General features: G+C 39.1%; 1 protein-coding gene across 1 annotated transcript in view; it reads right to left on the reverse strand.

The window, feature by feature from the left end:
• PPP1R21 (protein phosphatase 1 regulatory subunit 21) overlaps positions 1-17,362 on the reverse strand; it is a 395,061-nt gene that overhangs the window by 202,070 nt on the left and 175,629 nt on the right. The window contains exons 10-13 of the mRNA XM_085612732.1: positions 15,664-15,765; positions 15,270-15,358; positions 12,149-12,285; positions 9,835-9,927 (exon numbers count right to left, since the gene is read on the reverse strand). Of these exons, the coding sequence (XP_085468858.1) occupies positions 9,835-9,927; positions 12,149-12,285; positions 15,270-15,358; positions 15,664-15,765 (421 nt within the window). The remainder of the gene's footprint in view (positions 1-9,834; positions 9,928-12,148; positions 12,286-15,269; positions 15,359-15,663; positions 15,766-17,362) is intronic.

Consider the following 17,362-nt stretch of genomic DNA (forward strand, 5'->3'; position numbering starts at 1 on the left):
TTCAAGAAAAACAACTTTTGATACCCTTCTTTTGAGTTGGCTCGTGAGTCTAGAATTGTGTCAATATATACAGGTTGGAATTATGTTACCCAGAAGTAGGCATTACTAAATGTTTTATCTTCTAAACAAATCTTTTTCAATTTGTTCCCATACATCATTATGTTTTTTTACATTTCTCTTGCCCAGATGTGGTGGGATTATTAGCAGGGCAAACCCCTATATTTCTAGAGTATTCAAAGTGAGCAGCACCTCAGTGAAAACTAAATGGTAGAAAATGTTTTAATTGAAGAATAATAACTCATTGAAAACTGATTAGAATTTCACTGTTAAATGAAGAAATAAAAACTAAATGAAAGGTACAAGAACTGCATCTACCAAAATGCTAAGAGGCCTTCCTGACAGCAGGCTTGCAAAGGTACACCTCTTTGAAAGGTTCTGTGCTGCATTGTTTGTGCGTTGCCACAATCTGTATGTATATGTCAAAAGTATTAAGCTATCTGACACAGAACCCAACCAGGGACAACAGAACCAAGCATGTCCATTTGCTTCGGCAGATCATTGTCTGAAGAGGCGCCAGGAACTGGTTGGCTGACGAACAACTAAACCAGAATGGGAAGTACTCTCTTCCATAGTTATCCACAGTGTTTATTCTCTCTCTCAAGGCAAGGTTAAATAAGAGGAAAGTACTGAAATAGTAATGAAGCACAGAGGCAACTTCATTAAGTTTTGGTAAGGTTTCCTTTACATATCTCGCTGGCCAAGCAACAAGAAGAACATGTAAAACAAGAATAATGTCACAATGTAACAACATTATCCAAAAAGAGTTGAGACAAGCTTGCAAGAAAAGGGAATAGAGGCTCAGGATCAAGCAACTTTGGCTCCTCGTTGTCCGCCATGGGTTATCTGAACCTGATTTCTTAGCAACTGCAGAAAGAAAAATGATCCAAATGGAAGAGCATCTAATTTGAAGATGGTGCCCACGGTGTGGAACATTGTGGGTTTGAGAGAATATCATTAAGGGGCATCTGAACCACTCCTAAATCTAATTTAGTTTCAAATTAAATAATGCTGTTCTGAATCTAAATACTAGAGGACTGGAATATGCACAGCTAGTGAGTCGAGAATAGTTTAGTGTTGGTGGGAAACAGGCTTGAGATCACTGAAAAATGCTGACAGCCATTGCAAGAAAGGAGAGCTTCTGGCATATGGTGACCTCTGCAGCATTTGACACAGGACATGCACTCCAAAGGATCTGCAATGTCCCGACTGGAAGCACCCAATCAGTCAGTCTGGCCCGCACACCTTGGATGATGGCAACTTCATCTGTGGAGTTCTGCAAGGATTCTCCCTGAGCCCATCTCTCTTCAGTGCATACATGATTCCTCTAGCCATCATCATCTGCTCAAACGATATCAACGTCCTCTCCCAAGCCAATGGCATGCAATTCATTCTGTCCCTCACAGACAAGATACCCACTACCCAGATCAAGTTCAAAGACTGAAATCGCCCACTGGATGAAGACTAACCGTCTCAAGCTGAACAATGACAAGACCAAAAATGTGATCTTCGGTAAGAGCACATCAACGTGGGAGTCCACCTGGTGGATAACAGAGCTAGGACCGACACTCGCCCCATCACCCACACCAAGTACCTCGGGATCATCATCGAGAGCAAACTCGACATGACTGCTCAAGTCAATGCAGTCATTGCCTCATGCATCCATACCCTGAAGATGCTGAGCAAGGTTTTCAAATGGATCCCAATCAGCACCCGCAAAACTATCATGCACGCCCTGGTCACAAGCAGTCTGGACTATGGGAACACCAGGATCAACAAAAAAACTCACCAGAAAACTGCAGACCATTCATAACTCAGCAGCCAGAATCACTCTCAACCTCCCACACCGCACTCAAATCACACCACATGTGAAGGAGCTCCACTGGCTCCCCATTTGCAAACAAGCACAATTCAAACGCCTCACCCACACTTTTAAGGAACTACATAACACTGGCCCAGCATGCCTCAACAATTGCATATGCTTTCATTAACCTTCCAGACACCTCTGCCTGTCTGGATATATAAGGAAAACCAGATCTGTCGGTCGAGCCTTCATCTACAGTTTTCTTAAACCATGGAATGACTTGTCACTACACATAAGAGCCTCCTCCTCACTTCTGGAATTCTGCAAGAAGCTGAAGACCTGCCTTTTTGAGTAGTCCCACTAGGCCCTAGCTGTCTAGACTAACACTTTCTCAATGTCAGGATACCCTTCCTGATAATAGAGCATTCTACAAATCTGCATAACTCATTGATGATGTCTTGGAGAGAGTTAGTCCTAAATACTAACCTGAACCAAATGTTATACTTTAAACACGTTAAGCTATCTACACGTTACAACTTGCTCATGCCAAAGACACCTAAAGAAATACTCACAAAGAAAAGAAACCTAAACTCAACCTGCACATGAAGGAAGAAGGCCTGAGCACGCAAATTAAAGTATGCCACCCAGCGGCACATTTGCACAAGATATATCGGACAGAACAAACAACTGGGCATGCATATTCACATCACGCAAGCAGTATGAAAAGTACCCCATGTTGATTAATGTAGCGAGATGTTGTTGGCACCAAAGTATGGGAAGAATAAGAACATGGGTGCCATATTCCCCTGACCTACCACTTTGCAAGTCAGGGGAATGCAACGAGGAAAAACTAGAGGTTTAGAATGACGCACCTAAAAAATGTAATCAGAGGTTATGCCATACTGAAGAAGGTATCGCTGGGCATCTGGAATTGGATATTATAATTCAAGTTAGTGTATGCCATCAATGGGTAAAGTGAGATGAGGAACCCATAGTAACATTACATCTGTGTGTCTCCATCAACTCCCATCAACCTCTAACAATAGTTTCCATACACAAGGTATTGAACCGCACACAGGAATGATGATACGGCTTATGTCATGTACTGACACACAAGGGACTACCATTCTAATGATGCTGTAACTAGTTTGTTCTTTGTTACGGGGTAGAAATACATCTAGAGGTTTACTGTGCTATTCGGCTTATATGTTGCAAATAGGCTACTGCCTGTGAGAGCAAACGGTTTCCTACATTTGCAAATTGGTTATCATGCATTCTAATAGGTTATTCTAATAGGTATATGAACGAAATATGACTGCATAAAACCAGATTAAGGTATAATCAAGATGCTGCTTTCTTTTAGTAGATGCACAAGTAATGGGGTTCTGTGTCATAAGACACGTAATATTGATTTTCTTGAGGACAATCTACTGCTCTTGTTCTGTCAGGTAAACTAGAAGATTACATAATTGACCTTGTAGCACACTGCTACATTTACTACACACTTGTTTCAGATGCTAGATACACATTAAACAATTTTTGCTGACCATTCCTGGAAGATGACAAAGACCGGATTTGGGTTTTCACTTTTAATGATATATTAGGATTTCTAAGGAAAGTAGATGTAATGGATGTTTCTTACAATTGAATATCTCAAAGGACGATTTCCTTTTTTATTGTTTTACTAGTTTACATGGTGAGCTATTAAAAAAAAACAAAAATCAACTTTTGCCAATTCTACCATGTGCATAAAAATAAATGTATTTTTTCCACTTTCTGCATACAGAAATGTCAATGAATACCTAAGGACACTAAATTTAGGGAGCTCACTGTACCGGAAGCTTTTCTTTTCGCACCTGGGGGGAATTCTTTGCATAGGTACAACCCACGCCTGTGGTGTAAGGGTATTTTTAGTTTATATTTCGATATGTTTTTCTTATATTGAATCTCCAGCCCTTCGAAGTCAACGGTCACATATTCACTTTGACGAAACACGTTGGCTACTTGCGTTTGTTTTGATATATGGATACAATAAACAACCAGATTTGGATTATATAGGGCTGAGTACTGTTAATGAAGTGTGGGTGCAATCTTTGACTTAAAAATTAGGCTGGGATTATTCACAGCTTTAGGAGGTATAGGAGCAGCTGCCTTCATCCCCAATGGCTGTGCACCTAGCGTCTGACTGTGCTCTTGGAAATATTTTATTGACAATGTAATCTAAAGGCGAGTGCCTGAAGTCGGCTTGCCTTTCCTCATTGCTATATGACATATAAACTGTTTCAGCATAGGGAGAGAGCCAAGTCTGAGAGGCTGTTGACTAGGTTGTCGACAAGGAAAGCTCCACAAGCATTAGAACTCTATTAGAATGATGATAGGACACTAGAAGACACCAAAGTCAGGATAAATTATATGTTTCGAGAGTATTTGGCAGGACTGTACACTTTAAAGGGAGATACCAGTTAAAAGTTGTCCTGATGAGTACGCCTTCCAACACCTCTGCCAGGAGCGTAGAGTTTGCTAAAGAGTAACTTATTTATAGCATATGTAATTTAGACCAGACAAAACTTAAACAAAGGGAAAGCCCCTGCAGGCAATGACATTCCTGAGTTTTATACTACATATGAACACATACTGGCAAATGAACTACTGACATTATATAATGAAGTGGGTGAGGTAGGCTGTCAACCAGAATCAATGCAAGAGCTGAGGATAGTTATGACTGCTATATTCAATAAAGATCCTTCAGATGTTAAAAAAATAATGTATAGACCATTCTTGATGTTCATATTAAGTTATTTGGTAAAATACTAGTCCTAAAACAGCAAATAGTGATTTTGGATTCAATTGTTGATGATTAAACATGATTTACACAACACATGAATATAATGCAGAATTTTAGAAGTATAACCCATAGTAAGGGATAGATATCAGACGCAAAGGAACATTACAAGGTGGCATTATTGGGTGCCTTGAAAGCATTTGATATGCTTGGATGAACGTGTCTAATACAAGATCTGATAATTATGAATTTTGAGCTGAAATGTATTTGCTGCATTTGATTGCTCTATACTTCTCCGCAGGCAAAGTATGCACTAATCCTACACTATCAGAACGATGTAAATTGTGCAGGGATACTAGACACGAGCTCCTTGTCATCCCAGGAGTTACCCTGGCAATTGAATCATTAGCTATTATTGTTCCGACAAACAAGTTGGGACTGGTGATACTGATGGAAATGTGAAGCACGTTGATTTTAAGCATGCTAATGACATGCTCGTTTATCTAAGGGATCACAACTAATACATTGTTACATCGACATGGGGCAATTAGTTGAAATTTACGGACTCTGAATCAACTGGGATACCCTGCTGCTGTTGTCACCAGTGGAGGCCCTTGAGGCTGTGACAACAGATGTGGACCCGGTACTTTTGCTCCGATTTGAGGTTATAGCTTTCAGATATTTGGGACTACAAGTAACTGAACATCGATTAAATTGTACTCAATTTACAAAAGTCATTAGACTTTTGGATTAAGTTGCCTCTGTCCCATATGGGACATATACCGGTAACCAAAATGATAATTCAACGTAATTGTTTATACACATGGGCACTGTGTCAGCTGCCAACCTCACTGTTCAAAGAGATTAACTGGATCATAACCCGGTAACTGGGGTAGGAAAAGAAGTTGGGGTGGAGCTGAGCAGGCTGATGTGGACCATTTATATTTATCAGTATAGCAAAGGCTGTACCACTCAAATCCTGACTCGGTAGCTGAAAGGGTGCTTCACACACTCAAAGTTAAAAGAGCACTTATGTGTTATATTGTCAGAACTAAAGCATTCTGAAAGCTTAACCAACGTTTTGTCACCTTTACCAATCCCCATAAGAGGTTTCCTATTTCAAAAGCTGGTATTGCATGATGGATAGTTAAATGTATCTAAACGCGTAATGCTTAAGCTAAGAGCACTAAACCACCGCCCCGAAGAGTGCACTCTACATGGAAAAAGGGGGGGCCACACTAACGTATCTAGGTAATATCCCTATCATGGATATATATGTAAGGCCACTATTTGGTCAGCACCACACACACATTTACTATGCATTATTGTGTAGATGTACTTGCATGTCAGAAAGGTTTAGTTGGCCAAGCGTTTCAAAGGATATGGTTTCAAACACCTGCATTATCTACTATCTAGCCACTGCCTTTTAGGGTACTGCTTTACAATCTATCTAGAGCATGTGTAGCTACAGCCACACATGCTACCAATGGAGCTCTGTGACAATATCATGTAGCACTGTAGATTCATGTGCCCTCCCCCACTACAAAAGCTAGCATTTATTGCATGTTTGATATACTTTTCACATATTATTCATCTCATATAACAAGCACCCAGCCTTTGAGACAACCTGTTCCACATATACTACTTACCCATTCAGCAGGAAATTAATCTGAGGCGAAGCAGTTGTGACTCAAGGTTCTTCAAAGAAAAACAAGTTGCAAACATACCAAACTTATAGTTATACCTTTTATTTATACTGTACGCACCACCTTAAAGGTATTATAACTTGTGCACCTTTATAGGCCCATGGGGCGCGGTCCCCAAGGCCCTTAGGTGGCTCAGGAGTGGGGGCTCATGCTCCCTCTTCATTAAAATATGGGATCAGCTCCAGGGGACGGGGTCCTCTTCCCAAATAAAAAAAAAGTGAATGCAAAATGAGCAGCGTAGCAGCTCATTTCACATGTATTGCTCCAGCTGAGGAGCACCCCATAATTCCTTGCAGGGGCTTTTCAAAAAATATATTTGTGATCCCGGTGGTGCTAAGCATTTTGTTCAATGTTGTGGAGGGCTGCAGGGAGTGCAGCAGCCTCCCAGAAACATTAAAACAAGCACATAGTAAGTCCCCAGTGTTACTGCACTCATGACATCCGGAGAGCATATTTTTTAACGTACTCCGAGCTGGAGCTGAATGCTTTCAGGTGGACTGTAGGGACCATTTGCGGTTGGCTCTATAGTTGCATTTTGTGGTCTGAAAAATGTTAAAAAAGACTCAAAGACATACTGTCTTTTTTTAAAAAAAAGCTTTATTGAAAATAATGTATGACAATCACCTTTATTAATCATTACTATGTGTGAATTTATAAAATATACATTTGATTATGGTTTTTGTGAGTATTTCACAAGGACAAGAGGTCTGCTTCATATATTTTAAAGTCTTGACCCCTTGTTAAAGCCAATAGGCCAACTTTTTATATTTTGGTGTTCTGACCCTTTGACAAAGTCAGTAGGCCTGCCTTACTTAAAGTGACACCCTTTATATTGTTATATCATATAGTCAGCTGTGCCAGTGTGCTGGAGGGCCCTGAGCCCAACCCAAAGCCGCTTATGGCCAAAGGGGACGTTATAGTTAGGTGAAAATGTAATTTATAACATACCGTTGTAAACTAACAAAACCACTAAAATTCACCAGTTATAGTTATCTCAAGTAACTGTAACTCGTGCCCTAAAGTAAGTATAACTCACATTCTCGCCACGCACTGCTATTTACCTTATGCACATCACTCATGACATTCTATGACATCATTGATAATATCACTGCAACATCTGAAATTATATAATTGATGACAACACTCTGCATTGCAGGGGCGCGAGTTATAGTTACTTAAGGGCATGATTTACAATTACTTTAGATTCCTACAACTGGTGAATTTCAGTGGTTTTGCTAGTTTAAAAAGGAATGTTTTAACTGCCATTTCTCCTAACTATTATGTCCCTTTAACCTTTGCTTTTTTCATACATACAAATCGATATTCACTGATTAAATCGCAGTTAAAGTAAAGTTATGGTTACCTTTGGTTATAACATAACACCTTAACTCTTAACATATGTTTTTGAGAAACACAAATTCACTCAAAACATCACAGTTAAAATGCAGATTTGGTTATCACAAGCAAAAAAAAACTCTGAAATTTGCCAGCTGTTGTTAGCGCCACAATCCATAACTTGTACATCAGCCATACAGATCATAACTTGTACATCAAAATGTAATGAAAATGACTTCACTCATTATGTCACTGATCACATTACAAATTACATAACTGATCGTACTGATGACATGACATATGACATTACCATTAACATTGAGATGTCTATTTACACAGTAGGATTCCTTTATCTGGGTATGTGTGGTCATGCAATGATATTGAGCAGTTAGGTGTTCTTACCCAGTGATCAATGCATGTGTATTAGATATTATAACCAAAGCTATCCATAATGCCATGTTGTCTTTCTTCAGTAAATGTCTATTTTTAATGATTTAATGTGTCCTACTTTCAACAAGTCAGTGACTAATTGAGGCAAAAGCCCACAAGTTACAAAGTGCTGCTGCACATGGCCTTAATTTGACATTAGATTACATTGCTAACCAACAACAGGCCAAATACTGTAATATGAACAAAAACATTACAATATTAAACAACAAATTAGAAGACCACACAGTCTGATACATCGTGTGATAAGTAATCTTCGAAGAAAAAGGCTAAGAGGAGGTGCAATTGCTTTATGTATGCCTTCAAACAGGAGTCAGCAACAAAAGCAACAAAAATACTGGAACACCTTTAAGGCAGAAAAACTAATATAAGAAGAACATATTTAAAACTCAAAAAAGTACTGGGGAATATAAACCATGAAAAGAAGTACCTACATGAATTGCCTTTTGGAAATTACTATCTTTTGCTTGGTATTCCCCAGATTTGTGCCTTCTTTTGCTGGCCATAGGAATAGGTGCTTATGCTCTCATCTCTATCTAAACATGTTAGAACTTGCATACCCCTAATTGATACATTTAATTTACTTACAGGCCCCAAGTATATGGTACCACTTGTACCCTGGGCCTGTAAATTAAATGCTACTAGTGGGCTGCAGCACTCTGTGCAACCCATTAGATTAGCTGTGACTGCAGTCAGGGGGTGCAGTTAAACTGCCTTTTCAAGCTTTTGCCAGGCCTAAACCTTCTTTTTTAATTCCTATAAGTCACCCCTTAAGATAGTCCCTAGATGTGCAGGGTGCATATATTTTAGAAGAAGGACATGCATATTTAATGTTTTACATGTCCCTACAGTGAAAACCCTTCAAACAACTGCTAGTGCTTAATTTCAGTTTGGGAGCTTCTAGAAAATTTCTTCAAGTACTTATTTTAATAGTGATTTAAAATTCAACGCAATGGTCAAGTTGGATTTTAAATCACTATTTTGTAAAATTTAACTGCATTCAATGACACATGACAGCTGCCCCACTAGGTTTCCTGCACAGGCTCTAGTCTTGAGAACAGATCCATGATCACATTCTTTCTCCAAAAGAAAAAAACACATTAGAGTGCACACTGTTTTCTCTATAACAACCTCTCTTTGGTGGACATTTACACATTGGATCCCTTACTTTTGACTAATCTTTTTCCATTCAAAAAGAGCAACTAAGACACTATGGGGTCAAAGAGTTTCTTTAGCCTCCAAGTCTAGGAAAGCCTGGCATAAGTGCTGAAGGAGAGCATAATATCAGCCGCTGATTTGTGGGAGTCCAATGCGGTCTGACAGCCCTGCTCAGCTTGAGGCCTACATTCCTGCACATTTCTGTGAGGAGGCCAATCTAAGTGAACTTTTAGAAGTCTCTCGAAGTGTGAAGAGAAGGCCACTATTTTGTGTAAGATGAAAAAGATCTACACAAGTACAAAATAAGCATACACACATTGGCACAGTCAAACCCGTTGACAAAGTTCTATATTGGCATCAGAAGAAGATTCCAGATGGTGAGAACCTACATGACGAATAGTACTACAGAGAATCAGACACTTTTGACTGTAAACTATATTAGAGCAGAGTAATTGGTTTGCATATGACATTTCAGTGGTGGCTCACTTACTGTATGTGAAACAAAGATTGCCTATGTCTTTTTAGCATCAATGTTTGGCACCCACCTTTTGTTATGTCATGAAGCCCATGGAGAGCTGCAGAAATCTGTGTGTATATGGAACTATAGTTACTCCGAAGCAGTCCCTCAGATTTTGTACCTTAACAAAGAAACAACATCTCAGTAGTAAACGCAAAAATGATAATAGTGAATAGATACAGTTTTCAGATATCTGGAACAATATACAGATAGAAAAACCCTATTATGCTATCTGTTTACACAGTACAGAGCTACTCTGGCATGTAGAAAGTCATTAACAGAACACATAAGTGAGTATGTGAGGCCATATTCAATCCCCTGAGTAAACTCTTTATCTGTCCAAGCCACTGATCCCAACAAAACAGCAGGTTCCTTTACCACATCTTGCTACTAAAAAGCTGCTTTTCTGTTTCAACAGAGCCATGTGGTCACTCTGCATCAGCTGCTTTCACATGCATAATGCTCACTTGAATGGAAGCCTCATTCACAGCATTGTGACCTATTCTGGAGGCCAGGTCTCCAGAAAGACAAAAGATCAGTCGTAGCCCATGGATGGAATGCTAAAAGAGCTTTTAGTTAAAACCACCAATTTGATGGTTAAAGTCTCAAAAATATAAATATTTACACTAAAAAATGAGCACAGAACTGTAGAGAAAAAAACAAATAGCAGAACATAATATGACAACTGGCAAAAAGATTTTGTGCTAATATTCAATTTTAAAATACACATGCACACTTCCAGCAATTATTAAATAATAATATATTAACACAAATGTGAAGTAATGAACACCAATGAATAAAGAATTTAAGGTTACAGCAATCCTTTTGCTCTTCTTTCACTTCTACTGTAGCCTTAAGCATCAAAAGGATCAGGGAATCTGGATAATATCAAAAGAAAATAAATTAAGAAAAAGGGGGTGAAAGAGGGTATAAAAACATTTCAGGTGATTGGTGCTGCAGGGATAAGGAATTGGGGGAAAGAAAGACCCACGAAAACAAGGTAGGCTAAGAGGCATAAGGATCTGTAGTAACCTCAAAGAGCAAAAGAAGACAAACACTAAAGACAAGAAGAAAGATGGAAAAGGGAGATTCAAAGAAGAGGTGTAAAAGAAGTGGGGTAAATAAATAGGGAGGTTTCAGGATTTACCCATGAGAAAAGGAAGAAAATAGGAGGGCAATAGTGGAGCTGTGGAAAATAGAAACAGAAGATAGTATACAATCCTTATAAAACTGATAAAATGCAATTCCGAGATAAAAAGCATTGATGAGATTGTAATCCAACATTTTATGAATTGCATTTACATTGGAAATTTAAAGTTAATACCTTACATGAAAAGGATTCTCTAATCTGCTACTATACCAGTTAGAATTTTTCCCAACAAAGTGATACAACCATGACTGAAACATGACCTCATTTACAGAGACAATGGCCCTTATGTATCAATGCATTTCTCCATAAACACAGAACGGGGAAAACCCTTTTCTACATCAGGCCCTAAGAGAATTACCCACAAGCTATTCTAGAACGAGATTAGAAAAAAAGACAATTTAGGTGACATACAAAAATATAGACTACAGAAAGGGTGACGAAAGCATCCAATAACCTTGTAGTAGGAGTGAGAGTAAGGAGTAAGAGAAATGACCAGTAAAGAAATTAAGGCAATAGCAAAGACATACATAGGGAAGTCAATGTGCTGGTGAAGTAGGAGTTCTGAATGCTGATATTGTGTACAAATTAAAAATGATTAGTTAACCCGTTTACATTTATTTTAATTTTCAATATGAAGTGACATATGAAAATTGTGTATTTTCTGACTGGAGACGTCTGGGAAATGTAGCTATACTTTACTTTCATAAATAGCCCTTTATAGAAAAAGTCACAGATGTAAATCTTGTCAAGAATTAGTTTTCAAATGCAATTTAATTATTTGACGAATTAATAAGAATTTTAATTAGAGAGATATTTAACAATATACACAAATGACCCCTTGCTAAGTCATCATTTTCTCACCCATTTCCGAATTGGTAGTTTGTAGCAAGGGCATAAAAGACTAATAGTGAACAAAATGATCAGATAAGGCTAAAGAAAATATATCTCATGGTGGTAGAATGCAATTTTTGCATTTTGTTTTATTTGCCTGGGTATCTGTAAAATACACAGCATGTGGGACAAATGATGGAAATTTAGTCTGAATATCATCTGAAGAAGTTTTTTCCAAACTTTGAAAAACTATTTCTTCAGCTGACTTTAAGTGATTATGAGACTGGTGTATATGGGGATTGATAACATTAGGCAGGTCTTTCACGCATAATGACCAATCACCATTATAAATATCACTTACTTGGTAATGCTAAGAGACTGATGTAGGTCTGCAGCTTCTCAAAAACTGCTGTCATCTTCTTCATATCGCTGTGAAGTTCAAGGTTTCTGGCACGTAATGTTGACGTACAGAGTGAAAACTCACATTCCTCTTCCAAACTAAAAGATACAAATAGCATTTAAAAAGTTTGATCTCAGGATAGTGAAGAAAGAGGAATAAGGTTATACCCTGGTTTACAACAACATGTTTAAAACAATAAAAATATAATCATCATGCTATATGATAAAGGTAACATTACCATCTTTCAATACAGAGTAAGAATATGCACAAAGTAATAAAACATTGAAATCAACACCAATTCTGCTAAGCGCAAAGACAAATCCATAAATACGTAGAGCTTTGCCATGCCCTGTCCTATCACCTCAGTCACACCACTGACTTACCTGAATACAGCCCTCCTGAAGCTAAACTCATCACCGGGCATCTGGGAAAATTAGAAATATTCAACACCGATCGCACACTACTGGTTAATGCCCCAGAAGTATCTCAAAACCTCAAACAACAATAAGGAGAATGGGTGGGTTCCCTTGGCGATACTTACTGGTCCGAAGCCCAGATCGCTCCACGAGAAATTGTCATCTCTGCAAAACTGCGATTGATCCAGTTAGATTCTTATATATCACTTTTTTTCACTCCCAGGTGCCAATTTTTGCATATGGTTTGGTCACGCCCCCATAAAAGCGGCTTTGGCGAGGGATTGGCCAGACATTATTCTGGGTCTTTGAATGGCCGATTGACTTAATCCCGAGGGTGGGTCTACTTGGTCTGCTGGAGGACTATGGCCACCCTGATGTGAACGACTAAGGGTTGGGGAGCAGCGGAAGCAAAAGTACTAAACCCGAAGTCAATTACCACAGGCAATGAAACAGTAGAAACTGCTTGATAGATTTTAACATAACTTGGATGAGGACTGGTCCAACTCGTGATCCTTTGAGGGTTAGTAAACATCCACAAACCAAAGGGAGTTACCAAGGTTAAAAGTAAATAGATATATCATCAATGTATAAATGCTTTTGAGAAATAACATTTTATTTTTAATGCGACTGATGAGCATTAAAGGATTGGGAATGGAGAGAAAGGAGGTCCTAAGTGTGAGAACATGTCTTTTTTTTTTGAAGAAAAAGCCTTGTTCACCGATTCAAAAATAAGATTTTGTCTTGCCAAGAAAAAATAAATGTGTCAGCCAGGGAAAAATGGGGAAGAGCATGGAAAATTATATACGGATGCAGAGTTAAGGGAGTCCCAAGAAGGTCGTAAAAATCAATTTAGGATCAAGAAAAATTCGAATTTCAAACCATGATCTTGCCCTACATCACAATTATGAAAAAATATGTATATTTTATTAACTTATACAAGGTGGTGTTTAGTGGTTTTACATGAAACTGGGCACAAGGCCTGGGCCTGTGCCAAGAGCTTAAGCACGCCTGTTAGTTTGAGCGGTAGAACGGCTCGGCACAGATAGTACCTCAAATTCTGAATTTCATTTCTTTCTAATTTCTGTGTTCTAGCTACTCTCTCAGCCTTAATGTCCCCTTATGTTTAGGTTTATCAGTGAATGTAACTGTACATTGGTTGAAAAAGCAATCTGGTAGTGTGAATGTTGCTAGATTTCATGATGCCCTTTGTCCAAGGCTATTTTATTACAATCATCCATCTTCTAAAAAATGCGGAAGGGTGGTGTGTATCATAGACCCCTGAAGCCTTGCTCAAGGATGAAGGTTATGTACCCTTGTCCACGGTTGAGAGTGGTTATTCAGTAGCAAAATTAAAGGTGTTGCAGGGCTCTCAGTCTTCTCATAGCTGAAGGTTTAGCTCCAGTAAACCGTAGTGTTGCTTTTTTTCTGGTGCAGCAGTATTAGAACTCCTCATGGAAACACTGTACACCACTTCCCAGTTCTTACACAAAAGCTTTCCCTTTTTTACTATTTTCTTTTGGTTATTATTTAAGATCTATTGCTTCTTGGTTGTTCTGCAAATCAGTTTTTGTATTTGGTTTCAATGTTTTATTACTTACTTTGTAAAAATTCTTACTCACTACAATGCTCTGATGCATTTTGCCTAGCCCAGGCTAAATAACTATGCTAGAAAAAAGCAATATGGTGGTCTTAACCCATGGTAAATAAGTGTGCTAGACAAAATAAATAAAAAAATATGGTCCTAAATAAAATAAAACAAAATACTATGTTTCTTTGCTACAGTTGTGGAATCAGAATTTGCTTGCAGGCAGAAAACGCCAGGCAAACAGGGCAAGTAATGAAGCAACAGCGGACACTCAAAGTTAAGCAATTCTTGATAGTGCCTTTCTCGCTACCACAGTTCATGTGAAGATTGGATTGCATGGCACATACTTGGAGTCAGACTAAACAGTCTGCCTTGGATAAGGAGGCCTACAAAGGTTCTTTCCACAGTGCCAAGGAAGCACCTACCAAAGGTTGGAGAAGTCAGTGTGATGTCTGGTACAAATAATCATCTGGTCATAGTGGACAGAGTGAAAAGCATCACTCTCATGTAGCAGACCCACCATTAAGGAGGCACCACATTTCCTGATACCAGAAAGAGAAAGTTGCAGAAGATGGATGGAGAAATTGTTTTTGATTAATTGGTTGGCAATCTATGCAAAATGTGCACAATGAAAGGGGACGCAAATGCTTGAAGCACAATAAATGTACAGATTCTTGAAATCCACCAATTTAAAGAGGGAAGACGCATGTTAACAATGAAGTGGATGTAGGTAGTAAACACAAGAAGAAGCAAAGTTAACAAAAGGAACTCCAATAACAAATTTATCTCAATTGCTAGAATAATTCGTACTGAGGTATGATTCGGGAATGCTATTGAGGTGATCTCAGGAATGGCGATAGCATGTGAGGATCGACCATTCATCTTTTCTTTAACTAGTACAAATGGAGAGTTTTCTAGACAGTCGACCTGTTTGTGGCAGACCAGTGGTTGGCATTATAGTTCCTATACAGCAGATGTTTCCACAATAGTTACAAGTCACAACAAATGTCAATCTAAAGCATATTCAACATTTTAATTCCCCATTTTCTGCTACAAAACAAAATGTAATACAGCCTTTTACCTTTTGAGCTGATATGGAAGAATCTTCTGCAGAAAGCGCATATAAGATGTTAAATATTCTGAAAAGGATTTTAATTTAGCAGTAGTCTCCTAGAAAAAAAAAGCAAATTTGTAGATGAAAATTCTTCCAAAGGAATGATGGTTTTAGTCAACTCTCTCCAGATCCTAAGTGGTCACAATGAGAAACATTCTGAAAGCAAACAACCACCCACAGGCTTTAATCCAACCTCTGATGACAAACACTTCATAACTAAATAAGAGGGTTTTTTTTTTAAAAACAAAGATGAATTGTTCTGAATATCAGTCTGCCTGGGTTACAATAGATCTAAATGTCCGACAACGACAATAAAACATTCTTGTAAACATAAATAAGTAAGAATACAAGCTGCTATTACCAACACAGTCACAGTGTCCTCTGTAATACTCTCAAACAGATGAAGCATGCCTTCTTCCAGGGGCCGTACGTGACAAGCATTTTCGTGAAGATACTGAGACAACTGAAAAGAATAAAATGTGTAAGTATGAACTGCACATTTCTGCTGTGATGTCTTCTATAAAACAATGGACATTTCAAACTTTATGCTTTGTCCATGGACACTTTAAACTCTTTGCTTTTTTAATCAATAGTACACTGGGAATGTCTGCTATGCAAGTAGTTACACATACAAGAAACTTATGAGCAATGTACTGATACAACTAAATATTAAGCAACAGAGAGTTAAATGATTAATCCATTTCTGGCTCATCATTTTTGTAGAATGTGTGGAATACTTACCGGTAATATTAATTATTTTGATTCTTCATTCCTCGTCCCATTCCTTACTTATTTTGAGATCTAGTCTTGTTCCCTTCAATTTTCACCACCTCCCAAAGCTGTTTTTCATTTTTATGATATCTGGACAATTCACCTCTTCACCTCTTGCGCACTTCCTAGCAGCTACTTCATTTAAGCAATTTAAGAGTTGCTTGTTACCTGTATTTATTTGTAATGGTCTATTTTTGCTTTCATTTCGAATTTAAGACATTGGGGGCCTCTCCATTTTCGATTAATTCCGGAGGCAATGAAGAGGAGCACATTGGGGATTTTCTCTATGCAAGCAGTGTGGCCCGGGGGGACAACGCCGACCAATGGCGTGCCCACAGGACAGGTGCGGGCTGGTTCGGGACGGTTCCAGGCGGCGACAAGTGATCACTGATTGGCGGGGGGGGGGGGGGCGTGGGGAAGCCAGGCGAGGATAAAAAAGGGGACTGTTTCCTCACCTGTATCCTCGCCTGGCTGCCCCACCGCTCCACACCTTCGCTCCTGGACCTCGTCGCTGCTGGGAAGGATCGCGGCGGCCTTCCAGATGAAGCTTGCTTTCTTCTTTAGCCTCACCTGTGTCCTCGCTTGGCTGCCCCACCGCTCTGCACCTTCATTTTTCTGCCTCCTTTTGCTTTGCTCCCTTGCCTGGAACTGGGTGAATTTGCCCTTCACACGCCGGATTTCCGACTTTCCTGCTACCGCCTGGACTGCCTGCTTCGGTGGCCATCTTTCTCGGTGCCTGGGTCGGCGGGGATCCCTATTCCACGGAGGCATACACCCCATGTTACGACGGCTGAATGAAGATAAAAACGAAGGAACGTTGTCTGAACTACTAGTGATTACCTTTGCTGGAGGAAGGAGCAGTGAGCGATATTGCCTTTTATTATTCAGTGGAGACATGAAGAGATTGGACCCTTCTAATATACCCTAAACTTTGGAAACAACTAAGGATAGCCAATTGTACTGTGAGTGAAGATTAGTACTGGAGGAAGGAGCTGAGAGCAATACTGGCCTTTACTATCCATTGGAAGCCTGAAGAGATTGGACCCTTTTAATATATTCCAACTTGGATCACATCCGCGAGGTTGTCGAAGATTCCAGGTTACAGGAATTAATTCAATATTACCTCATCTCAGAATTTCTATACTTGATAATCATAATTTCAGTCAAAGCAAAGAGAGGAGTCCGTGGTGTTCGAGTAAAAAAAGGGTCCAGTAACTCGAGTTAAGGGGAGAGCTCCAGCACCAAGCGGGTACAGGAGTGGTCTGCAGTTTTATTCACACATCAGAATA

This window comes from Triturus cristatus, chromosome 6, assembly GCF_964204655.1.
Source record: "Triturus cristatus chromosome 6, aTriCri1.1, whole genome shotgun sequence".
Classification (NCBI taxonomy): domain Eukaryota; kingdom Metazoa; phylum Chordata; class Amphibia; order Caudata; family Salamandridae; genus Triturus; species Triturus cristatus.